The sequence below is a fragment of the Halichondria panicea genome, chromosome 6 (genome assembly GCF_963675165.1).
Source record: "Halichondria panicea chromosome 6, odHalPani1.1, whole genome shotgun sequence".
Taxonomy (NCBI): Eukaryota; Metazoa; Porifera; class Demospongiae; order Suberitida; family Halichondriidae; genus Halichondria; species Halichondria panicea.
Window position 1 is genome coordinate 4,506,122 of NC_087382.1, and position 27,176 is coordinate 4,533,297.

At 39.6% G+C, this 27,176-nt stretch overlaps 3 protein-coding genes across 3 annotated transcripts; 1 reads left to right on the forward strand and 2 right to left on the reverse strand.

Annotated features, from left to right (window-relative positions):
* Positions 1-15: 15 nt before the first annotated feature.
* On the reverse strand, positions 16-5,015 carry LOC135336897 (uncharacterized). The gene has a single exon (XM_064532768.1). The coding sequence runs from the start codon at positions 4,676-4,678 to the stop codon at positions 245-247; it is 4,434 nt and encodes a 1,477-aa protein (XP_064388838.1). The 5' UTR covers positions 4,679-5,015; the 3' UTR covers positions 16-244.
* Positions 5,016-15,674: 10,659 nt separating this feature from the next.
* LOC135336993 (zonadhesin-like) lies at positions 15,675-20,624 on the forward strand. The gene is made up of 9 exons (XM_064532887.1): positions 15,675-16,584; positions 16,658-16,882; positions 17,019-17,213; positions 17,337-17,543; positions 17,845-18,045; positions 18,187-18,390; positions 18,606-18,812; positions 19,302-20,226; positions 20,296-20,624. The coding sequence occupies exons 1-9, from the start codon at positions 15,678-15,680 to the stop codon at positions 20,522-20,524; spliced, it is 3,300 nt and encodes a 1,099-aa protein (XP_064388957.1). The 5' UTR covers positions 15,675-15,677; the 3' UTR covers positions 20,525-20,624.
* Positions 20,625-20,764: 140 nt separating this feature from the next.
* LOC135336995 (uncharacterized) lies at positions 20,765-25,371 on the reverse strand. Its single transcript, XM_064532889.1, has 13 exons — positions 25,232-25,371; positions 24,951-25,082; positions 24,730-24,888; positions 23,838-23,975; positions 23,420-23,626; positions 23,154-23,366; positions 22,872-23,099; positions 22,318-22,746; positions 22,115-22,264; positions 21,824-22,054; positions 21,344-21,515; positions 21,007-21,176; positions 20,765-20,959 (listed from the first exon to the last, which is right to left on the reverse strand). The coding sequence occupies exons 1-13, from the start codon at positions 25,287-25,289 to the stop codon at positions 20,943-20,945; spliced, it is 2,304 nt and encodes a 767-aa protein (XP_064388959.1). The 5' UTR covers positions 25,290-25,371; the 3' UTR covers positions 20,765-20,942.
* Between the last annotated feature and the right edge of the window lie 1,805 nt (positions 25,372-27,176).

Consider the following 27,176-nt stretch of genomic DNA (forward strand, 5'->3'; position numbering starts at 1 on the left):
TATATTTCTGGTTGGGGGGAATCTCAGGGAACTACTTGTGTATGAAACACCTGCCTATAGTTAGCACGAAATAACAATGTGAGTACATGTGATTACAAAGAAGTTAATTATGTAATCCAACAAAATATACTAGTTAGTTAGTTAGTTGCTGTTCAGAGTTTGTTTTACAGGTTGAAACTAAATAATTGCAGGCATGCAAGTGAATCGTATGTATATACACTATTTGTTACTGTCACTCAGGGTTTCAGTCGATCTCAACAACTGAATATGTCGTGGGTTGTTGTGGCCTAACAGGCTCTTGAAAACGTCTGTAGTCTCGCGCAGTTATCGGTTGGAAAAGTTGTTCGAGGTCTTGGTTCCGAGGTTGGCTGTCTCTAACAGCAGGCTGGATTATTGGAGCCTCGTACGGATGTTGTTCTTCATCGTCAGACTCTCCTTGTGCATATGGAAGCTCTTGCAACAAAAGTTGATTTTCCTCGTGCTCAATTTCTTCTTCTTGTAGATCTATATCTGCATTTCGCCGTAGATTAGGACACTGCACTAACCCTCTCATACGCACCCAAACTGGCCTGAGTAGAGCAATTATACTTATCCAGAGACGTGTGTTCTTGAGAATGAAGGTGTGGGCATGATATCCAAAAATCACAATGAAAAGAAACGCAGAAACTGTTATAGATATACTGGCAGCTATATGCGGGATTCCTTCGCTGTCTTGCAAGAAGTATAAGCAAGCTGCTAGAACTCCAAGATTAACCAGAAAAGCACTCTCTAAGTTGTCAATTGCATTAACTTCATATACATGACTGGAAATGTGCTTGAGACTTAATAGAATAAGCACAATGAGGATAAGAGACAGTAGGGCGGCAGATTGTGAGACAAAGGCTGACACAGTGTAGTAAGAGATTCGAACAAGCAGTAACAATCCTACCCAGTATCGATGTTTGGGTTTAAGCTGTGTATGGTATTTAACAATGAACTCATTGTATTTCGGATTGTTGACCCAGCGGAAAGGGATCCATCTACCAAGTTTGGTCAACCACTGGCCAAACAGAAGAAGCACTGTATACACCAGTCCCAGAATAATGATTACTGACACTGTAATGAACCGTGGAGCGTGGCTTGGTTTGAAATAGGGAACATTAGCATCATACAACCAGACTGTTTCACTGGAGCCATCCGGATAGTTTAAGTATGCATGCTGTAAGCTTGCAATGATCGTGCGTATGAACTTGGAATACGATAGCAGGATAAGTGTGCACAATGTGCCAACAGGATCTCTCTTCTTGCCTATGAATGTTGAAAATCTCACTGAATACTCACAAAGCATGATGATCAGTACGGTCAATATGAGAATGTAGGAAGGGAACACTAGTTGAAGAAGAACTTTAGCATACGAGTCCATTCCATTGAAAAAGCAAGTCTCGATTCCAAGATCAAGGTTAAGCCATGAAATGAATATTCGAAGCAAACCAGGAGTTCCAGAGGGTACAAACAGAGAGCGATTCGCAAAAATCATGTTTGCATAAAAGATAAGTCCATTGATTGTACCCGTAGTTACAGTCAAGTTGAATAGAACTACAAATGCAACCAAGGCGATTCCTGCCATTGCAAATGGTATGAGCAGAGAAATATAACTGTTGGTACACTCTCTGCATTGTGAGCTGCCTAGCACAGCACTTAGGTTCTTTTTGCAGGCACCACACAGTGTTCCAGTGCGATTGAATACACATTGAGAATCTGCACCATGAGCTGTATTTAAGTTCACACTGACTAGCTCATCCACACAATAGTCAAAAGGGCAGTTCGGATATAGTAGATAGCCAGATTTAGTACTTGTGTTTACATAGTCTATCCACACATTGGGTCTTCTGAGCACAGTTTCATTTTCCGGGAAACAGCTTGTTATATACGATTGTAATACCTCATCACACTCACATTTAAAGCAGTGTGTTCTGGTCTCCCTTTGCTGAAATCCAATTGGACATATACACGGTTGAAAAATCACGTTTAATGTTCGTTTAGATACCCCAATATTGTTGCAGGGACCATCTGCAAAAAGTTCAATGTCGGCTGTTCGATCACTTTTGTCTGGAATGAGAGAGTATTCAAGAAGTGAACATTCTGCGGGAATACGTTGAAGTGCTTTATTACTGTTGAGTAGTCGGCTACCTGTGACAACGGAGCTGATCACTGTCGCATTCACTGGATTGCCCACCTGATCAACCGCAATTACACTAATTGAAAACAGCTGTCCCTTCTTTACGTACACAGGTGCATGTTGGAAGTCGCTACAATTAGGCTGGTATCCGAAGCAATAACATACTTGAAGGGGTTCTGAAGAAATAAAATTGTTGACAATTGCACCGCTCACTGCTTGCAAAACCTTTTCAGGGTTGTAGTTGGTTGTCAGATTACTATAATCAATCAGACCAGCGAACTGTGCAGTAGCTAGAATATAGTCGGCTCCACTCAGGAATGTTTGGTTAGGAAAATCAAGAAGTAGTTTGTTTGCTGGGTTTAAAGAGCACCTGTCCAGTAGTCCTCCAAAAATGGCATTACTGCTTAGACTTGCAGTATTATTGATAAAGTAGACATTAAAATAGTTGTTGGCAACCCTTGTTACGTTAGATCTGTTTAGTAACGTTTGAAGAAAGCACTCTTTTCTTGCATTATATCGTGTCTCACAATCTTGAATTACATCCATCACGTAAATAGCTCCTCCTTGTACAGCAGAATTTTCCGTAAACAAGATTTTTGATGTCTCATTTTCCTCTTGTTTCACTATATTCAACTTGGTGTCAATACTATACAGTGCACCTCCGTACGTAGCATTATTCTTAGAAAAGCACATCTTTATATTAATATATTCGCACTGTGTTGTAGTTATGTCGCCTTTGATGGCAATGGCACCGCCGTACTCATCAGCAAAGTTTTCTAAAAATCGAGAATCGAAAGTCTTAACCTGTCCTCTGCGAATATTCACTGCTCCCCCCCAATATTTCGCAACATTGTGACGAAACAAGCAGCTACGAATTTTTGTGAATGTGCTGGATAACATGAATATAGCACCACCGTAGTCAGCTGTATTATTAACGAAGGAAGAGTGTCTAATGATACATTCCGAGTCTGTTCCAGTTGAAGTGAAATAAATTGCTCCGCCATAAGCAGCGTTATTGTTAAAGAAGTAGCAGTCTGAAATTAGTATTCTTACTGGTTTTATATCCACTGTAGCTCCTATTAAGGCTATAGTCCCTCCTCCAAAAGCTGCTTGGTTATCAGAAAAGTTGCTTCTTAAAACTGTTAGATTAACATTACCCACAACACTAATAGCACTGCCTATCTGTTGTGTTGATTTGAGTTTATTTCGTTTGAAAGAACTGTCTGCAAAAAATGCTGTTGAAACACTTGCCACAATAATAGCACCACTTGTAAAATTTCCCGCATACGTAGTCTCTGACATAGACAAAGATCCATACTGAAAGAGCATGTCGTAATAATTACCAGCAGCACCGTTTTTAATAAAATGATTGCGAAGGAACGAAGAGTTACAGCTGGTCATGTATATATTAGTATTACTAGCGCTGTTATTAATGAATGCATTGTCGATGCCTATGAATGAGCAACTAGAACCAACTAACACTCCACCCACTTGATTATTTACGAACGTGTTATTGACAAAGAAACTGGAACTTTTGATTATGATGTAGACAGAGCCTACGTTGTCGGAATAAGCACTATTGTTGCTCCTAACAACCGAGCCGTCTTGTATATAAATACATCCGGTGCTTACAGCTGTGTTGTTTAAAAAAGAGCTGCTCAAAATACTAATAGTAGTGTTGCGTGCATTAATTACTGATGCCAAAATTGCCAAATTACTCTCAAATTCACTTTCAATAATCACTATCAAAGAATTTAGAGTATCTACTGCACCTCCCGAATCTGTTGCGTTATTCTGGAAGAAGCTACTCTGATGCAGGGTGAGGTCAGTCTGATCAGCAAAAATTGCTCCTCCAGAAGTGGCTGTGTTGTTTTTAAAAAGAGTATGTTGTATTAGGACGAAATTGTTGTTCTGAAAAAACGCAGCACCACTACATTGATGAATTGACAAATACGCATAGTTATTAACAAAAGAACTATTCCGAATGCTCACACTTTGTGATTGAAATACGTAGAGTGCGCCACCTCCAGTGTTCCCAGTAATATGGTTGCCAACGAAATGACAGTTAACTATCGAAATGTTTGTCACATTTATGAAAGATATTGCACCACCAAAGCCGACCTCTCCCTGGTGTGTGCAACCTGAGAACGTAAGTCCAGCTATTTCAACAGTCTGGATATTTTGAAAGCTCATTCCAGTTGGTCCTCCCTGGCAGAGGATTGTTGGATTACACTGTGGGCTGGAGCATGAAGAGGAAATTTGAACATGGCCACTGGAGACGTCATGCATAGAAATGTGTCGTTGTAAGAGGTGTTGACCAGAAAGAAAATACAGCTGTATACTGTTATTGAAGATACTAGATGGTAAATCATTGATGGTGGAGCAGTGTTCTTGAGGACATGCGTCAGTGAAGTTACCAGGGACTACGACTGTTGCCATGGATGTACAATCCAGGTGGTTCGGACATGATAACAATGTTACTACCAGTAGCACAACGGACAGCCTATCTCTATAATCCATTGACTACAAAATGATGAAGTACAGTATATAATAGCTCCAAAACTTACTTCAATCGGTAATGTTTGAATAGAGCTCATAAAAATGTTTCTTTAGTCCAAATATCGAATGAGTTTTGGAAGTATAAATATCTGTCAGTGATCTTATGTTAGATTGTGATGTATTGCCTATCCGTTTCTCAGTTCATAGCTTATCTTTCAGTACTTAGTAACTCATTTCTAGCTGTTTGCTAACCACAGTGTTCCAGTTGTGCAGTGACTAAAAACACTGTAATTGGTAACACAAGCCAAAAATAAAAACAATAATTATAGCTTTAAAGTGTTGTTAAGTTATAAGCTGTGTTGATAATAACCGATTGTTGGATATAATTGATTCTTAGACAAATTAAGTGTTGCTGTTGTCTATAGTTACCGAAATTACATAGAAAGTACAATTATTATCAAGTCTAAACAGTGCCATGTTTGTGAAAGTAAGTAATTTGATAGCTGTATCTAGAAGATGTGTTTGTATAATACATCTAGATTTTTAATCATATCGGGTGTTGAAAGAGAAGTTTATAGAGTGTGAGTAAACAAAAGCAGTGTATAGCTAATATAAAAATGTAGAGTTTGTTTTTAATCGAATAAGTGTTGCTGTTCTATAGTTGACGAAAGCAGAAAGCAAATTTATCAAGTTTATAGTTAAAATAAAATGTGTTTGTGAAGGTACATTTATCTAGGGACTGAGGTGTAAAAACAAACACGCAAGTTTGGGTATCAGTTGTTGTTCTTGTGAATTTCGACCAATGCATATGTTGTGGGTTGAGGATATCGTCGATTCGGTTGGTTGAGTCTCCTGTAGTCATCGTCGGTGATAGGCTCCAGTAGTTCCTCAAGGTCTGCATGACGTGGTTGACTGTATCGAACAGCTGGCTGGATTACAGGAGGATCATAGACATTTGTAGCAACATCAGGTACTTCTCTTTCAACGAGCGGTTCGTGAAGTTCTTCATCTTGTTCATCTTGTAGCGGCTGCAGATGATCTTGAAACTGGACCACTACATTCTGCTGTCTTTCACGTAAATGCACAAGATTTTTAATAGAGCGAGTCATTTTTACCAACCATGTTATTTCTTTCAATATAAAGGTATAGATGTGATACCCTAATATGACTATAAACGTAATAGCAGCCACAGCTACAGATAGATCTGCTACAACTGCTGCCATTCTTGCGTTATCACGCACATAATACTGAACTACCGAAATCACTCCAAGGTTAACGAGAAATGAGGATTCAAGTATCTCGAGCTTTTTTGATTCATAAATATGAATCGTGAGTAGCTTTAGCAGTATCAGAAAAAGCACAATGCAGAAAGAAAATAGTAACGATGTTTGGTCTGAAAAACAAGTGGCAACAATGTGTAGCAAGGCACGAACAAGTAGCAGCAATCCGACCCAGTAACTGTGATGAGGTGCAAATGGTTCAAAATGTTTGTTGACAAATTGTTTGATCCACTGTAGTGCCTGCTTTTCTTCAAACTTAGGAAGCCATTGACCGAACAAGATGAGAGAAGTGTATAGTAACACAACTATGATAATTACAAACGCTGCTATTAATCGTTGAAAATGACTAGGTTTGAAATAAGGGATGTTCGCATCATGTAACCACACGATATCCCAGGTGTCATCTGGATAGGTGATGTATGTATACTGTAAGTTGGTAATGATTGTGCGTATGAACTTGGAATAAGAGAGCAGGATAAGCGTGCACAGTGTGCCAGCCAGATCCCTTTTCCTGCCAAGGAAATTGGAGAATTGCACCGAATACTTTACAAGTACAATGATAGCTGCAGTTAATAGAATGACGTATAAAGGAAACACTAACTGGAGAAGAGCTTTAGCATACGAGTCCATTCCATCATAAAAGCAAGTCTCGATTCCGAGGTCAAGATTAAGCCATGAAATGAAAATTGTTAGGAATTTTGACGTTCTTGGTGGCAATAAGAGAGATTGATTTGCAAAAACGATGTTTGCATAAAAAACAAGTCCATTGATTGTACCAATAGCTATGGTCATATTAAGCATCACTATAAATGCAACCAAGGCGATTCCTGCCACGGCAAATGGTATTAGGAGAGAAATAAAACTGTTGGTACACTCTCTACATTGTGAGCTGCCAAATACAGCACTTAGGTTCTCTTTGCAGGCACCACACAGTGTTCCAGTGCGATTGAATGCACATTGAGAATCTGCACCATGAACTGTATTTAAGTTCACACTGACTAGCTCATCCACACAATAGTCAAATGGGCAACTGTCATGCAATAAATAGCCAGATACATTGCTTCTGTTTACAAAGTCTATCCATACGTAAGGCTTTCGAAAAACAGTTTCTTTCACCAGTGAGCAGCCTGTTATATACGACTCTAACAGTGGGTCACACACGCAGGAGCACAGCGTTCTAGTTTCCTCAGGATAAAATCCAATTGGACATGTACACGGTTGAAAAATCACGGTTAATACTCGTTTAGATATCCCGATATCATTACAGGGACCATCAGCAAAAAGCTTGATTTCTGCAAAATTAAATTCATCTTGTGGGTAAATGGCATACCCTATAGACGAGCATTTGGAAGAGATTGCTTGTCTTGTTTGATCAACATTAGCTAGTTTGGCATTGTTGATAACTGAGCTGATAACCGTGGCATTCACTGGATTCCCTAACTGGTCAACTGCTACAATGCTGACTTCAAAGAATTGACCTTTCTTTGTGTATATAGGTGCATGCTTGAAATAGCTACAGTTGTGTTGCTGCTGACGACAGAAGCAAATTTGAAGTGGTTCGGAAGAAATAAGATATTTGATGTTTGTTTTGCCAGCTAATGGGTTGTATGGAAATGTCAGGTTACTATAGTTAAACTGATCAATAAAAGTTGCAATGGTCTGCACGTAGTCAGCTCCGTTGTGTGAGGAAGAATAGTCTGGAAAGTCAAAAAGGAGCTCATTTGAAGGATTCAAAGAGCATCTGTCCAGTAGCCCGCCAAATATAGCATCACCACTCACACTCGCAGTGTTGTTGACAAAAAATACGTTCAAGTAGTTTGTGTCCCTCAATGGTGCTGATGTTGAATTGAGCAGAAGAGTTTGAAGGAAACATTCTTCTGAAGAATATTGTGAAACGCATTGCTCTCCAATATCAGAATCGTTAATAAACACTCCGCCCCCTTTCTGTGCTGAGTTTTCTCTGAGTACAAGTTTCAGGTCATCTCGGCTGATGGATTTTTGCTTTTTCTTGACTAAGTAAAGTTTAGAGTTACTGCTCAAGTAGAATGCACCACCATAAGTGGCAATGTTCTTTGTTAGCTCAAAGTATCCCGAAACCAAGTTGATGCTTGAGTTAATAGCGTGTATACCACCTCCTGTTAGAGTTGCCGTGTTTAGAGCAAATATTCCCGATCTTTGCTCGCTGAATGATAATTCCACAACACCATTGTACGTCAAGATCCCACCACCTGAAATGTGAGCTGCATTTTGTGTAAACTGTACACTGCAAGAAATGTTGAGATTGCTCCACAATAATGTCAGCGCCCCTCCATACCCAGCTGAGTTTGAGCTCACAGTAATAGCTTCTTTGCCCTCAAAGAATACGTTAGTTTTAATGGCGACTATAGCTCCTCCAGCTAGTTCACAGAAGTTATTGTAAAGCATTAAATTTTCGATCAGATGTAACTTGCTTGCACCGGCCTCAGTATTAATCAGGTGACTGTTTAAATTACACTGTGCCACAGAAAACAAGAGAATTGGTGTTATGACAACAGTTTCAAATTCTCTTTCGTTTAAACTGTCATGCCAAAAGCAAGTGGTGATGTATACAGCTCCAGCATACTTATGGGCATGGTTACTTAAATAGCAATCCCCACCACTGTACACTTCACCTGATACAGCTGCGATTGCACCACCTGTATGGGCAGCAAAGTTTCCCACATAGTGCGTGTGTCGAGAGTATAATGATCCACCATAAATGCAAACTGCTCCTCCAAGCTCTAGGCTGGTGTTGTTTGTAAAGTTGGTGTCTCGGCATTCTAGCTTCCCATTGATGGTGCCAACAGCCCCTCCTCTTAATGCTGTATTGTTTTCATACGCACTGCTTTCAATTGTTATCAAATGAGCATCAAAACCTGCAATGGCTCCGCCATACTTTACTGCTTTATTGCCAACAAATAAGCAATTCGTTATATATAGACTACTGTTGCTAAAAATAGATACAGCTGCACCATGTTCACCTGCATTGTCACAAAATGTGCTCTCTGAAATCATTATTTCCCCTCCTATAATATTGATGGCTCCACGTTCATTCATCACAAATTCTGAAGAAAAGACTGAGGCATCTCCATATATAATGTAAATTGCTCCACCCAACGAACCCAAGGGCGCATTATTGTATTTGAAAGAACAGTTAAATGCCATTAATGTGAATATCATTCCACCCACTGCACTACCTGTATTGTTGTAAAAATAACAATTTGATAAGTGTAGTTGTTGTTTATTACTGATGGAATCTCCATGGATGTATATAGCACCACCTCGAATACCAGCGTTATTTTGTACAAAGTGACAGTTTACAATCGATATAATATGGGTGTTGACCAATCCAGTGCTATAAACAGCTCCAGCTTCACTTGCTTGATTGTTAGAAAAAGTAGTATCGGAAATGTACACAGGAAATGAGGATACAATGTTCATAGCACTTCCCAATCGTCCACTATTTGTATGAAATAATGTTTTTGTAACAATTGTGCTTTTTGTTGGCTTATTTAGCGCTATCACACTATACAGTGGTGATTTGTTACTTTCGAAATGACTTCCATTCACTATCAATGAACCAGAATGCTGATATATTACTCTACCGTTATTCTTGTAATAGTAATTTTGTATGTCTGTAAGAGCACAGTCTTCGCTAAATATGACACCTCCACCATTGACATAGTTGTTCATAACATTGTTATCGTTGAGGTTCAGGAAGCAAAGTGTTTTAGAATTGCAAATGCAAAAAATTATTCCACCGAATGCAAACTCGTTATCTGAGATAGCACTGTTGTTTGTGAACGTGTTATTTGATGAATATGTGAAACCGTTGCTGATGAAATATACTGCACCAACTTTTGCTCTGTTTCCCATGTAGTAGCTACCACTGCTAAATATGGCTGATCCATCATCAGCATATATGCCTCCATTGGCAGTAGCATTGTTGTTGAGGTAGGAGCTGTTTGTAGAAGTGATACTGCAATTACGAGTATAAATGATTGAACCTGAGAGTGCAATATTTTTTACAAAGAGACTGCGTGAAATTATAAGAGAACCTTGTTGTATATGAGTTGCTCCTCCTAAATTATATGCACTGTTTTGCTTGAATTGACATTCAAGTAGTGATAGTTGTGTTTTTGTGGCAAAAATGGCTCCACCCGTGTAAGCAATATTGTTCGTGAAGAGGGTTTGATGAATGCGAACAGTGCTCTCGAAAAATGCTGCCGTGCCACCATAGGTTGTTTGTTCACCATTGTGAGCAAAAACTGTACCACTGATTTGAATCAGAGAGGATATGACATAAAGTGCAGCCCCAGTTATTGCTCTATTTTGAAGGAATCGGCAATCGCTTATACTCACGTTCATGCACTCCAAAAGATACATAGCACCTCCATTGAATTTGTATTTGCTACAGTAATCGGCAAGGCCACCAGGTTGACACTGGGCTGAATTGTTGACAAAGGAACAGTTTTTAAAGTTAACTTTAAGTGATTGTACTATGAAAATTGCTCCTCCTCCACTAGTCGTTTGTCCAATAATGTAGTTATCAATAAAATTACTATTAGCAACTAAAATATTTGTCACATTAGAGAAAGATAAAGCGCCACCATAACCAGTTGTTCCCTGGTGTGAGCATCCTGAGAACGTAAGTCCAACTATTTCAACGGAATGGATATTTTGAAAGATGATACCAGAAGCTGGTCCGTTGCAGAGGATTATTGGACTACATTGTGAACAGTTGCTTGAAACTGCCATTTCAATGCCAGGAAGTCCTTGTATTCCAATGATCTCCTCCAACAAGTGTTCGCCATGAAGGAAACGCAGGCTGATGCTTTGATTAAATGTTACATTCAATCCAGATGCAAGAACATTTAGTGATAAGCATGGTTCATGAGGACAAGTGCCAGTAAAGTTTGATGGAACAATTGTGTACAACTCACTGCAACCTTGGCTGCCACTCGAGTATACGATAATTAGTGCTACCACCATGAAAATGCACTGCCACAGGTGACCGTTGACAAATATTGTCACCATTTTCCAGTCGATACCTTTGTACACGTGCCCAGAGGGCTTAGTCTGAACGCTTGAATGTAAACTTCAAAGACGATTTACTGGTTTGTATAAAATTGTGTTATGTCAGTTGTCAGTGGAAAAATAAGGCAGCATTTAATTATTGTAGAACATAGGCACAAGGGGTGATTATTATGATTATAACAGTGTCCGAAACACTGACTGGTGTGCTATAAAAATGGCCTATAGTCTCCCATGCACCATTGACATACGTAAAAGATTGCATGCTTGACATGTTGCATGCCCAATACTGTATAGCTACTTATCTGCTAATCTTCTTACCACAATTTTTGTCCAATGGCATGCAGTTTTAGTCTCAGCTCCTCAGCAAATTATGGATAGTATAATTATGATTCTTTCTAAACTGCTAGTTCTCAATATTCAATGATCAATTTTATGTGACAGGAAGCAGATTACTGAGATTAGTCAATCATTGCCATTAGTGGTTAGGGAAATAGAATGTTTATGCAAACAATTATACAGTGATTGATCATGGCTACATAAATGATCGATGATGGTGCTATATAAAGATCAAGGTTCATATTAGTGGCTGCTCTAACCGCAGCCACTAATAGCTATATATAGCGCTCTAGTGGCAGATTTCGCTATGCTATCAAAGCAAGCAAATGTATAGGCCATAACTCGAGAACGTTTATTTTGCAAATCCAAAATTAAAAATCCAAGACTAAAAGCCTCTTCATTCTGAATTTCAGCCTACACAGACAGACAGACACATAGAGTGGAAGGAAAACAGGGTGCAGTTCTGAGATTGTAGACGAGCTTTGGAATTGCAAAGGAGCGCATGCTTGAGGAGTAGAGACACACACTTTGTTTAGCGAAATCTGCCACTAGAGCGCTATACATGTATATAGCTATTAGTGGCTGCGGTTAGCTATTGACACCTACAATGTACACATTTGGCACTAATATCGTACCAGAAAAAAGAGGCGGTGGTGAGTGCTTGCATGGCCTTGCAGGTCCGAAAGCAATGAGCATGGGAACGTGATGCGCATGCGCAATAACAACCCTAGATAATTCTAATTATAGCGCATGCGCATCACGTTCCAATGCTCATTGCTTTCGGACCTGCAAGGCCATGCGAGCAAGCACTCACCACTGCCTCTTTTTTCTGGTATCAATAGCTAATCTGCTAGACCAGAGTTAGTAACTGTATGGGGCTCGGGTCCATATAATATGTAACGTGCACTTTCATGTGTCGTGACCGTAGAACTGTTTGTGTTGTATACCGTAAGAGTTAATATTGCGCCAAATTTTTTGAAGCGCATCATTAAACTTCGAAGATAATTATTGTTTGCTGGTGTAAAGGGGCTTTCCTCGAAGATAAAATCATTTATTTTGAGCTATCTGCATGGTCCTCGGAATTTGGCGATAATAATTATACATGTAGTACTAATTTTGCAGGCATAATTATGTAACCATTAATTTACAACTGCTGTTAGGTGACGGAATGTTTTCATTCTTCGTAATTAAAAGAAGACCAGTGAGTGACTGCTAGTTCACTCAACCTATTATTAATTGTGAGGTCCTCATTTAAGTTCATGTGAAAAACAATTCTAGATCTATAATTATGTAGTAGCTCTCATGACATAATTTACCTTAGCCATCTGCTCTTATTCAAATTACTATAATTATAGTTAATACTCTAATTTGAGCTGTCAGATGAATGTAGTTTTGTTAGCTACTGCTAATGAACTGAAAATGTGCACAGGGAATTGTGTACAGACATTCAGTTGAATAGCAACTTAGTTATGCATCAATAGCTCAGATACAACGAGCGGCTGGTCTCGAGGCTACCAATATAGCTGTTATACTAGATAGATCTACAAGCTATATACCTGTTGTTGCGCCCTCAGGGAATACATACAACTGTATGAGGTAGTACAAATCCAATACACCCTTGATATCTATGGTACAACTATTACATGTATAGTGTAGCACTCTTGTGTTACACTATACTTGTGTTACATACTAAAACGCAAAATAATTATGTCCACCATTAATCTATAACTGCTGTTAGGTGACGGAATATTTTCATGCTTTAGAATTAATAGAAGACAGTGAGTATCGTCACACCTAGTCAGCATGCAAAAACTATAAAAGGAAGAAACGCTTTGCAAGTTTTCAAGCCAGTTTTCTCGAAAAGGCACACAACCATGAAGGTGGTTACTCTTGTCCTCCTGGCATTAGTTGCCGTGACTGCCAGTGTGGCTCACACTGCTTCCGAAACTGAAGATAATGAGGTGCAATCTGCTGTGGTCAACACGGCTAGCTATGACAAAAGTAACATGCAGTCAGCAATCGCTGATGAGGACAGTGATGATGAATTAGAGCTTGCTTTATCCCAAGATGATTCAGATGACGAAAATGCTCTCTCTCAAGATTCTGACCAGGTTCAGGAGAGCCTTGTAAAAGATCAGTTTTTTCGGCGAAGGTATCGACGTCCTCGTCGCATAATCCGAAGAGTAACACGAAGGTATCGACGTCCTCGTCGCATAATCCGAAGAGTAACACGAAGGTATCGACGTCCTCGTCGCATAATCCGAAGAGTAACACGAAGGTATCGACGTCCTCGTCGCATAATCCGAAGAGTAACACGAAGGTATCGACGTCCTCGTCACATAATCCGAAGAGGGTACCGTCCCCGCCAGCGTGTGATCATAATTCGTCGTCCTTCTCCGATTTATTTCCAGAGGATGAGGCGTCTGAGAGCTTTGTTGAGGAACTGCAAACTCAGGCTGCATAGAATGATTGCCCTCCTGAGACGCAGGCAGTACAGGCTAAGGAGGAGGCACGTCTCTCGAAGGTGGGGGTGAGAAGATTGATGAAGCAACACTAACAAGGGACAAAAGTCCAATAGCTAGTTTATATGACTGTATAGTGTTAATGTTCGCATACAGTTTTAGTCATTCTGTGTAATTGTACTACATATGTAGCATGTGATCGATATACATGATTGATATCGCTGCAAATCTTTCCGAACGTCAGCGATGCCGCTTGTTCAAGTCCAACCATAGCTGCATATGTCCATTCAAAAGCAAATACCGGTACTTGGTTAGCTGAGCTTTTGGGTATGTTTTTCTAAGGCCTGCTCTACCGAAGAGGATGTCCTGTCAGTGTTTAGTGTCGTCAATGATGACCATGGTGAGAGAATTATTACTTTCAGCTGGATCTTGCATTGAAATATTGTTGTGTGGGTTGACTTGTCTGAGAATAGGTGAATCCTAAGTAGTACTGCATAATTTATGTTGTTGTATGACTGTCCTGAACTGCTTTTTTAATTGTGGTTTTGGGCTTAAATTTTCTCGTAATTGTCAAAATTGGTTGCTTTCATTTCCTTACGCGCATATTCATTTTTTTTGTGTTGTACGTTAAGCAGAGATCTGAATGTGTTCAGGTATTTTGTAACATGTAGGGGCAATATAATTAAATCATGCAGCCATATATGTTTGTTTAAACTTGTTAGTGTCGACTCTTTAGTGCGTTCCTCTGAGTGTGTGGTGCTATTAAAAAGGTTTGCTCTGAATAAGTTGTTAGGATGAAACTTTCCAAACTATGAGCTATGGTAGCCTTGAGGATTTGCTGGATCAATGTAAAATTTATTTGCAGCCGTTGGTACGTGTGTTTGTACTGCATGTGTCTAGCTGGAGTAAAGTTTCATTGACTACTAACTGTACCTATGATGTCAAACATGTGCCAATTAATATCTCGGGTAAAATTTATTTGCAGTCTGTTTTTTGAGTGAGTGCAAATTGAAGTTAAGTTGTGCCTGAGAGTATTGTGTTATGATTCCAACGTTGAAGTTTCTATAATAATTATGTAAATGGAGTCTTCCAAGAGCGCATAAAAGCTCTTGAGACTTCTTATAGCAAAGCTTTTAATGTGATGAAAACAATAATATTACGGGATAAGTGTATAGTTAACAACTGGTTTGATGATAAAGTGATGTGCGCGTATAATCTTAAACATCACCATGTGCAGTGAATTAATGGTTGCTTAAATTTATAAGTGCTCTCACTTGATAAATACCGTACGTGTACTGTTTTATTTTTTTATTTTTGGTACTATAATGGTATGTTTCTAGCTGGAATATCTCTATACCGCTATTTTTAATGTATTCTAGATCTATCTTCAATAATATGATGTGTGCAAGTCATTTTTAAGTTTTGTGATAAATCTATCTTCATGGTAAATTAAATTAGATTACTGATTGAACCGTAAATCAAATCGTTTTAAAGCATTTTTTTGCAGACTGTTAGTAGGTAAGGGCAATTCACCTACAAGTGCATTGTGTTGTATTGCTCACACAACCTTGACATGATATGGGTAGGAACAGAGGAGGTACGACAGGTGCGGTGCAGCTCAAGTAATTAGCCTTTGATTGAGCAATAATTATTCGCCCACGCCCCGCCCACGTCGTATGTTTTTGCTGAGAGTAATCAAAGGCTAATAACTTGAGCTGCACCGCGCCTGTCACCTCCTCTGAGGTAGGAATGTATTTACTCCACGGCTGATTCACCTTCCGATGGAATTGTAAAATCGTAAACATTTTACAAGACACAACATTATTTGTGGAATGATAGTATAAGCAAGTAAAACAATAAACATGCTCCATGGGACTGTTTGTATATATGCATTCAAACGGAGACAACAACATCAGTTGCTCATTATTCAACACAATGGAGAAGAACCCAGTGTTTGAAAACAATAGTTACGACACTAAATCCTCACTATCTGACAGCAGGACTGATGTCCTACAACCTGCATGGTCTAAGCAAACCACAAGACGTAAGACTTCTTGTCGGACATGTGTATCTGCAACCTTTGCAGTAGTGGCTGTGCTTGCTCTACTCATTCTTGCTGGAGTGGTAGTCACAATGATTGTGCAACCACAATATTCCAACACCGAGTCTAACGCTTTGTTGAAACAAGAGATGGAAAGTTTGAAAGAATTTATGACACAACAAGTGAATGTAAACAAGGAACAAACAAAGTTTAATCAAATGCAACAACGTGAGATTGAATCTCTGAAGCATAATCTTCAGCGTTCAAATAAAAGCAATATCGAGCTACGAATACAGTTTGCCTCTGAGATAGATACTTTAAGCAAAAATGTTACTGCTGGAATTGCGACTGTCCAGTTACAACAAAGCCAGAGTGTGATCCATTGCATGGAAAAAACGAATGAAACATACTACAGAATTGAAAATTTGACGGAGGTCATCCAGCACTCGCTAGTTAAGTTAACTAGAAAGCAAGAGGAGGATATTTCAAGCCTCGAGAAATCTTCAAATGAGAGTGTTGAAAATCTACACATTCAACTTCATTTTTTTAATCATTCCTTCACCACTGATATTGAGGGTGTCTGGAGAAGGCTAAACCAGAATGCACTCGACTGCCTAGGAGAGACTAACGAAACACAGAACGAGGTGGAGGCAATCAATAATCGAATTAATCATCTCGTTTTGAATTTTACATCAGATGTTGTGTTAATCCGGACTCTACTCAGTAATATACAAAATTCTTCTGGCTCACAAGGTAAGCAATCTAAAATCAGCTCTTAAAAGTTTTACTGTTGATAATCAATTGCAATGCAATATAACACATGCAGAATCTGATGGACCGCTAACTTGTGAAGTACTTTCCTCACCCACCAATGGAGGATTCAGTATAGAGGCAGGACCAAACTCACTGAGTGGTGGATTGGGCTCAGTGGCTACCTACACATGTGACCCAGGCTATGCTCTTGAAGGACAAGGGACCAGGACTTGTGAGGACACTAACGGAGGGACGGTCACTATGGGAACATGGAGTGGAGCGCAACCATCTTGTAACGGTATACGTTTGATATATATGAGACATACTGATTAATGCTTTTTGAAGCTGCATGGGAAATTATACAAATTAAACTGGTATCAGTTCGCATGCCCTTCCTTCACAGACAATTATCTTTTTCTTTATGCATGTACTAGAAATTTTTTGCTTGGAGCCTCCCACACCAGTGAATGGAGATGCGGTATTGAGTAGTCAAGAGATGAGTGTGGGCACCATGGCTACCTACTCCTGTGACTCTGGGTACGTTCTTGTTGGCCAGGTAACCAGGACTTGTGAAGATGTTAGAGGAGAGATAATTGGAACTTGGAGTGGAACTACGCCAGCATGTGAAGGTACACACAATAAACAGTGAATAGCTGGAGTATTGTAAACAAAACTCATTGCCTGTGATTGTATTAACTTCTCACTTAGTTTTTTTGCTTACTTTCCAATCATGCTTACATACCATTGCATAGTGATTATTAGATGCCAGCAGTTGACTCATCCAAGTAACGGAGAAGTCAGTGTTTCTACTGGCACACACGGAGTGAACCTCGGTGTGGGAGCTGTAGCTACCTACTCCTGCAGCAATGGCTATGGACTAGTGGGACAAGCTACCAGGACTTGTGTTAGTGATGGAGGGAGCTCAGGAATATGGAGTGGGAGTGCACCAACGTGTGAAGGTTTGTATAAGTGAATGTAGAAAGAATAATACAAGAAGACCCCAATAATGGAGTCTGAATGTGTCGGCATGCATTTCGACTGTGTGCATATGTAAATTATTATGAGCTATAACAATAGTCATTTTTAATTTCTAAGGTGACCATCATGCATGCTACATGTTCTGAAAGCTTGGTCTAACATCACCCTCTCTTTAGTTATTCATAAGCATCACTGCAAGGAATTCGAAAATAATAACTGAAATATGTAAACAACTACTATTTGTTTTAAAATAATATTGCTTGTTTACACAATTATTCACAGAGGTGATAACATGTCTGTCACTTGCACCTCCGGTCAATGGAGTTCTCACATTCACTCCTGGTGCTGACAACAGTAACATTGGACTGGGATCAGTAGCCACTTATTCCTGTAACCTCGGCTATGTGCTAGTGGGACAATTTACAAGAGTGTGTCTAACTGCAAATGGTGGAGCTTGGAGTGGAAATCAACCAGCATGTGAAGGTAGACAATATTGTTCTTTAAAAAGTCCATACATGTAGCTAGATGCAATGATCATAAGGATTGTGCAGTGTAATGTATGTCGTATTTAGTTAAGTATCGTGCAGTAGCGTATTAATTATTTAGGACTGTCTGATTATACAGGTGCGGTCTACTGTCCATCACTAACGGCCCCAGGCAATGGTAGTGTGACTATCATCTCTGGTGTCAACCTTCTCAGTGTTGGGTCAGTGGCTACCTACTCATGTGACCCAGGCAATGTCCTCCTGGGACCCCCCACCAGGACTTGTGAGGACCCAGACTCTGACTTAGTGGGAACATGGACTGGAACAAAGCGAGAATGTCAAGGTTAAGCTATGAAAATACCCTGTTTTGTAAAAATTACCTGATCTAAATACGCAAAACGTTGGGTAAATACCTCGGAGTGTAATATGAATTATGGTACTTTCTATCTCTATACATGAAATGGCAAAATTGCACTTGTATTTCCTAAAACCATTGGTTTACCTATCTATTTTTCTCATGCTTTGGTTTCTCTTACATAATTGATTTCCTTCTCTCAGTGATTCTCTGTCCTGACATCACGGCCCCTGTTAATGGGACCCTCGTCATTTCCACCCCCTCACCAACCCAACCCCTTGGTGTGGGCACCACTGCCACCTACTCGTGTGATCCTGGCTATGTTCTGGTTGGTGATCTCACTAGGACTTGTGAAAACTCGGAAATTGGAAGTGTCGGAACTTGGAGTGGCTCAGAAGTGGATCCTACATGTGAGTCCACTGCAGATATATATATATATATACTGGTACAAGAGTAGATAAGAGTAAGAGTGTTGAACTGCTACAGCATTTGCCTCGTCCTATGTCATCACTTGATAGTAATCAGTACTAATTGTTATGTTAGCGACACTTCCCAGAAACCGCACATGCTGTGATTGCGCAGTTCAGTGCTACAAATCACAGACCACAGTTTACTTAACAGCACTCATTAATTGAATAGTGACGACAGTGATGACGCATGTTAAGGCAAATGCGGTTCCACGATTACTACAGCAGTTCAACACTCCTACTCTTGACTGGTACTATAGTCCCCACCTTTACATACACTGTTGTAGTCGAATTAATTGAAATCTGTTTCCGTAACTCTGCTTTCAATTAATCTCCCGGCTCACTCATGATTGTATGCTCATGGGCATCAGTCTGTATAGGCAGATTGAATTCTATAGTGGGATGATTTTGATTTTGTTTACTAAACTGCAGGTTTTATACCGAACAGGGCTCTAGTGGACTGTGAGGATACAAGCTGTCGATATGAACAGCTGGTGTGTCCCGATCGAGACAACTGTACAATACACTGCAATGACATGGAACCATACGCTTGTTTCAGGACTGGTGTTGTGTGTCCGAGTGTATTGGGAGATTGCAATCTCAATTGTGACGATTCTTACGCCTGCATACAAGCTAACACCACATGCCTTCAAGGGAACTGTAACGTAAACTGTCCGAATGATTACTCTTGTCAGAATTCAGTCATGCAATGCTCAGGTGACAGCTGTCTCCTATCCTGTGAGGGCAGGGAATCTTGCTCGTATTCAACTATCGAATCCTCAGGGGAAAACTACCTACTCAACTGCGTAGGACAAAATTCATGTTCTTATTTGGACTCTGAATGTTCTGGTGAAAGTTGCCGTACTAATTGCTATGAGGATTATTCATGCTCACACTCAACCTTAGACTGCTCCAATGGAAACTGCAGCTTACACTGCACTGATAGGTACGCTTGTCAATATGCAACAATGAGGTGCTTAGCGAATGCTTTTTGTAATGTGAATTGCCTCAATGGAAACCGAGCATGCCAATGGTCAGATTTTGTGTGTGAACAAGGTAGTACCTGTGTCTTTAACTTCGATGGAGAGTTCACTGGTGACACTATTGGCTGGTATACAGATATCACATGTGAAGAGAACAGTACCTGCAGCATCAGGTGCACTGGACTGAGTAATAATGCTCAGCAACAATGTTATCGTGCTGATATCATCTGTCCCACGAGTAATGGGGAGTGTACTGTCGAGTGCAGTGGCTATCTTTCCTGTCGATATTCACGCATTACATGTGGACCAAACAATGCCGTGAACTGCACTGGTCTTTCATCATGTCAACAAGCTAACTTTTATTGTCCAGCTAGCAACAATTGCACTATCAACTGTAATGCACAGAACTCGTGTCAATCCTCTACCATCACTTGCTCAGCCAACAACAACTGCACTATCAACTGTGACGGCCAGTATTCCTGTAACAATGCTCGAGTGACCTGTCCCACTGGAGACCACAGCTGCAACATACGCTGCACTGACCCACTGTCCTGTCAAGGCTTGAGTATCACCAACACACACAATGTCAACCTGCTCTGTTGTGGTGGTCCCACTGCTTGTGCAGGAACGAGTGTGGTACCCACCTCCATCGATTGCCCCTATATTAATTAACTATTGATTGCTGAAGAACGTTGACTATTAAATTGTGGACAGATAGTGTTCATAATTATAGTATTAGAACAAAATTCGATATGTAAGACGACAATTTTTATAAGCTGATTGACTGCATGTTAATTTACAAAGTTTAAATGGGGGGCGTACTTTAACATCTTTCAACAGCCATAACATTAATATACCGTCAATCTAATGTCAACATTTAATTTCTGAAAGCTTGGAAAATACCTTTTCACCGAAGCCACAACTTATCATGGTTTAGCCTTGACCATGAATGCTATTATATATACATGGGTATAGAGGCAGTAGCTATAATACATGGCAATATACAACAAAAATGTCTTCCGGGAAATTAGTTCACTACTAAATCTATCAGTTTCAGTATCCTGTTTACATGTACAGGTCTAACTGTTACTTAGTTATGTAAAGTATCTGCAGAAGTAGTTTGCATTTTGTATTGTATTACTAATAATAATTACTTTCATCCGCAGACACAGGTCCATAAGCCTCACACGGGGTTACTTCAAACTTCACCTCTGACACTTTTTTCTTTGTTGTAGGAGGATTTCCAGTGTTACTCTTCAACTGTACCGCAGGAATGTAATCATAGTCATGATTAGGGAGTTCGTTTAGACCAATATCCGACTGCCTGCATATATACATTTAAAAGCATAGAAGTGTTGTACAGCCTCATCATCACCAGGCCAATTTTTTTCTACTAGAACGCTATATATGGACCTAGCTGTAGCGTTCCACTGGAGAAAAATTAACACGGTGACGAGGTATACAGATCTATACACATTAAGGTAAACTCACATTTCAGATGAATTATTGTTGATACTTGGTTCTTTAGATTTGTATCTCCTCCAATACCTCACAATAACCACCAAAACAACACTAAAAAGTATTGCGGCGACTAATATAATAGTCAGCGATCCAATCACACCACCAAGTACTGCACCAACACTCAATGATGGAGTATCTAGAGCTGCAATAATAAAAAATAATGTCCTGCTACAATGCAGGCATGAGAAATGTATACGTGCAAATGTACATAGTGCAACATTTACCGTACACCTAATTTCCTCAAAACTTCAGGACATGTGTATAATTATATACATTGACTGTAAAAAAAGTGAACAGGAAATTTTGCACTATCCTGTGATCATCCAGGAAATTTCAGGTTTCTGTGAGCTAGAGATCTATACAGGCATGTATAATACTTTCAATGGGTTTGCTAATGAGGACACTCGATCCCATGCAGATAGCGCTACCTTGCTTAAAAAATCAACTCACGTGTAACATCCAAGATATTCACATGGACAACACTTGGTTGTATATTCACTTGGGTTCTTACTTCATATGACACAAACTCATCAAATAGGAGGAACAAGGAGAAACTTTCATTGCCTTCCAAAGTTTTGTCAAAGTTTATTGTCACATTAAAACAAGCTCGATGTCTATCACTGCTCAGAGTTTCATAGACGTCTAAGTCTGCTGCTCTGATAGCAACAAAGTCAGCACCTCCTAAAATATAAGCTATTGTTAATGATGCTCTAATACGACAATGGTATACACAATAAATACCTATTGCTGATCCATCAATTGAAATCACCACTAGGTCAAGACTTAAATTGAATTTTTCACTTTCTGGTGTCTTTAAAACTCCGAAGCAAGCTTCAAAAGAGCCAACGTCCTCACTAACAGTGTAGTCCCCTTCAAATCCAACAAAGAAAGCTGTGAGGAGGAAATGGTTATGCATGTATACATGTATATGAATTCTCACTCACAGTCATAATCAATGATATGTATATATGTGGAGGAATACAGTACGCCAGCAGAGGGGTCAATAAAAGCTGGGTGAAGAGGATTTTCAGAAGGCTGGATGGACGCTTGAAAAGCTTCAGTACCCTCAGCCACATCATCGGGGAACAATATAAAGGGGAAGTCCAAGCGTTGTTCATTCGGGCCGAACTCCAATATAATTTCATAATCACCAGGGTAACGAACTACATAGTCATTGTCAGCATTGACAGTGGATAGGGTGGCTGGTTGTATGTTTGTATTGGGTGTGGCTTGATTCATTTCAATAATGACTACATATCTTTGCTCAGAGATTTGACCACCTTGCTTCTCTAAGAACACAACACCGCTTATCTCCTCTTCAAATTGAGGCTCCTGGAATGTGTAGCTGGCATTCTGGAAACCAATTTGTAAGTCTGAAAAAAATAAGAACAATATTATTTTAGACGTGACTGAACTACCTATATAATTATACATTTAATATTTAAATATTAAGGTAATTTGATTGATCAAATCTCAATAATTATGTACATGTACCTACCATCATTGTCATTTATAATACAGAGGGAACTTCGACGGTTGATACGAATTAAGGCATTGATAGACGAGAGTAGTGTCAAATCGATCATAAAAACTTCCTCTGGTGCCTCATCTATGTCATCATCGACAATAGGCACTGATGCAGTAACCTCATTCACCTGAGGTCCAGTCTGGTCAGCTTCAAACCTTACTGTAATTAAATCTGTTGAGAAGTCACGTCGATCTTCAGCTGTTAGGAAATTCATTGCATAATTATATGGGTTATCATGAATTTGTTGCTCACTTATTCGAGCACGGTTAGGAGAACGTGTGTTGTTATCAGGTGGTACATTTGGCAATGAAGGTATACCAACTGCTAATGCCTCATCAATAGTGTGTGGGGTTAGGAGTAACACAACTGGACTGGCGATACGTATATTCTTGCTCACTTTAGCGTTAATGAACAGCTCATTTTCACTGGATCTGTATTCATTATTAGTCAGCTGGAAGACCACAGCTGCATGCACAAGGAAAATTAGTGTGATGTTCCTTATACACGGATAAGCTCACCATCATTATCAATGATGATCAGGTCAAATCTGTCCTGGACCAATGCAAAGCGAGGAAGGGCTCTCACAGACACACTCAGTCCAAGTTGGGCAGTTTCCACTGGTTCTTGAGCAATTCTGTCCACTCGAAACCTGACGAATATCATAGAGTTCAAAGTTGGGCTAATTGTAAACCTTGTAGAGCTGAGTTGAAAGTCCTGCTCCAGATCTGTAGATTTAATCCCCAAGGGCACAGAAGAGGGTATGCATGCAAGTCAGCATCAATTGTATGTATTCATCAAACTTTATATAGAAATATATTTTGATAGAGCACTTGTTGCATGCCCTCTTCGTTCTCTTTATACCCTCATGTTGCAGCAAAATACTATAATACCCTCACACTAATATAGCCCAAATGAATAGTATGGCTGTGCACTCACCTGCAGTGCCACCTTTAGTTATAGTGATGTCTCCTCTGATGATGGTGGAGGTAGTGGGGGGTTTGATGTACCCAATTTCAATAGGATACCTCCGCCCTCCCTCAACAGCTTCAAGCCTCGTTTCCAGAAAACCAAATGCTAAATGTACAATGGTATAGACTAAGATGGTATAAAAACATGTGTTATTTACCACTTGAAAAACAGGTTCACGGTATAATACTTATACGTAGCTATAGCATAATTGCCTCGGTGCGCATGCGCAAGTTGGGTATACGGTAGTGTGTCTGTGTGTGTGTGTGTGTAGACTGCTATAGCTGCATGCTCAAGGATCGTGAAGTACAAGTAAGAGTTTCTATAGGCCTCTAGTCAAGGATTTTAATTCGTATATAGATTTGCAAAATAATGCTTCCATATGGTTCTCGAGCTAGTTATGCCTAGTTTTGCTTACTTGGAATGATTTTTCAGAAGAGTGCGTAGATTAACTTGTCCACAGAGTGTTGCTACTCTACTTAGTAGTTAGCTCTGCACTAGAATGCGGTGCTTTTTCATTATACAGGTAAGGGAAGAGACATTTGTAGCATTTCTGTGTATATTTATAGGATTCGTATTTCATTGCCTCTATATATCCAAGTTTGCTAGAGCACACGGAAATGCTGCATGCAAGAGTTTTCAGACATAATCCCAGCTCTACTTGATTTTGCCCTCGAGCTATTAGGGTTGGCCCAGACTAAAAATGCAGTATAGACCACAAAAACAATTCGGTTGCCAAAAAGTATAGAGGTGGTGGAGGAGCCGCCTATATATACGTCAATCATTCGCCAATCAGGTATATACGTAATTTTCAGCAATTACACATATAAAATTACGTGTGAATCAGATAGCGTAAACTCACTGACACACTTGATGCATTCTCCCAGTAGGTTGTAAGAGAGACCGGCCGTGTTGAGACAGCACTCTCTGACTTGAGCAGCAGCTGACCCAGTCGAGGTTAAAGGAATGGTGGCTCCACTGCACTCATTTCCTGCATAGCAACCGGCGATGGTGGTAGGACCTACATAAGCCAGTAAATTGCAGCAATTGTGAAGCACATGCACACTAAGTGATATAACTTACACATTAGATCCACACAACTTCCATCAATGTTGTATGCAACTCCACCTCCAGCACAGCACTCAGCACGACTCTGAGCTTGCCTGCGACCAAAATTATCAGAGCAGTCCGTTGATGTTGAACAAATTCCATTGCCTTCATATACATTAAAAACCCATAATGAATTTGCTGCATATCCATTATAGATCTATAATTTTAATACGGGCCTATAATATAAATCTATGTTGAGCAAACTATAGTTATTTATAGCTATAATGCCTATAATTATATATATATATATATACCTTCTGTTTTTTTTATTAGCAACACTACTGACAGCAGCAGTAGATTTTCAAATTGCATCTCGTTCAGTTCCTTATACTTTTGTTCCAGCAATAGTCTCAGTATATTTAGTTTTTAGCCAGTATATTGAGAAAATTTGCTCTATATACTTGTTGTCTAATTAAGAGTGGGTGTAGCATAATGTTGCCTAAATTAGGTGGTGATGTAAAACCCATCAGTCTACAAAGCGCATCGATGACACAGTCACTGCTTTGATAAAGCAAAAAGTCTTGTTGTCAAACTAATGTTATGCCTTCAACATTGCGTAGTGCGTGGAGCGGTTGTCAAGGATTAATGTTCAGTACCATATAAGTATATATACAACTAAAACACATGCTGATTGCAGCCTTTAACACTTGCTATCTCGCTACCTACAATTAATAGCTGATTCATGAACTGCATGTGGGTACTGAGATGACAGGATAATTCAGTAATCCACAGAAATTAGTCAGGTACCAATAATCTGGCCCTTAATAATCGCAGCTAAAAGAGCATAATTATAATACACAGACAAAGTGAGAAAACTGCACACACCATGCAACAGGTGGAGATGGGACTACCAACTAGCAATGGGCCAAGTCACTTTCAGTCGGAGTAATTGTGATCACAAGAAAAAATTTACCAATCCTCTAAGGATTGTTCGCAGTATATTATTATATAATAATTATTAATATCGGTACTGCATGCATGCTTGTTCTATAATTATATAGGTAGATCCTATATTAACGGGATTGGTAAATTTTTTCTTGTGATCACAAGCGTGAAGTAATTAGTGATGTGCATAGTAAATATATCTTCAGTAAGGATACACATGCAGTGGATATACCACATTGACAGACATGTTTACCCAAATGCAAATTTTTAAATCGAATCATTCACATAAGTTATAACTTTAGTTATCTCGCTAATTATCGTACTGACGTGTTTATTTATTACTACTTCTGTCACCGTACTATTTCGTGAATCATTGGTTCCTTTGTTACTCGTAAGCTCTATGCTACAAAACAAATTTCTATGATTGTGCTCTATTTTTTGCTCGAAGTATTAGTGACTCTTGCTGTGAACCTTGTAGCTGTCAACTGCATGGTCGAGTGAGGATAGATCTAGTGCATTTTGAACATAATACCAGGTACTTGTCGCTTTTTGGATACTGTATGTTGTATGGCAGTGCTATATATGTCCGAAGGTAAAGGCTATTTTTCAATGTGGGTGCCTGCGTGTTAGAGCTGTATCTAGATTTGACACTGATTTCGACTGCATTTGGAATCGGTCACTCTAAATTATCATCATGTACTCCTTTTTCTAAGTGCAATGATGTTAATGCTGTTCTCGTGTGACGAGTCATCATAGCCGACTTGCACAGGAATTGGATCTTGTGGTTCTACTATCAAATATACAGCTTGTATCCTGGTTTCACTGCCATAGAATGATGTAGATCGTGCTGGCAGGAGTTAATCTTAGCACATAAACTATTTCACCAAGTCCGAGCATCGTTGTTGTCGATAGTTTGTGGCAATTAATAGGTTTACTGATTACACAATATTGATCCTCCTTGTATAACATTGGTAATTCTTACAATACCTTTCATGACCTGCATGAGTAATAAGTGAAAAAACATAAGGTGAAACATGTAAAACTGAATGTTCATCGCAGAAGTTTAGGTCCACAACGGGAGCGCAGGATTCTCTGATACATTATGGCTGTATGAGTTGTAAGAGAGAGAAGGTGATTCGGCTCAGTGTTCTGCTGTAGCTTTCATTAGATTTAGTTGCCAAATTTGAGGCTAGACTTTTGTAGAACACCGTTGGCCTGGTTGGCCACCATGGCACCTGTACATCACCAATGCATGGTGGCCACCATGGCATCTGTATACATCACCAATGCATGGAGTGAATGAGGTGCATGTGT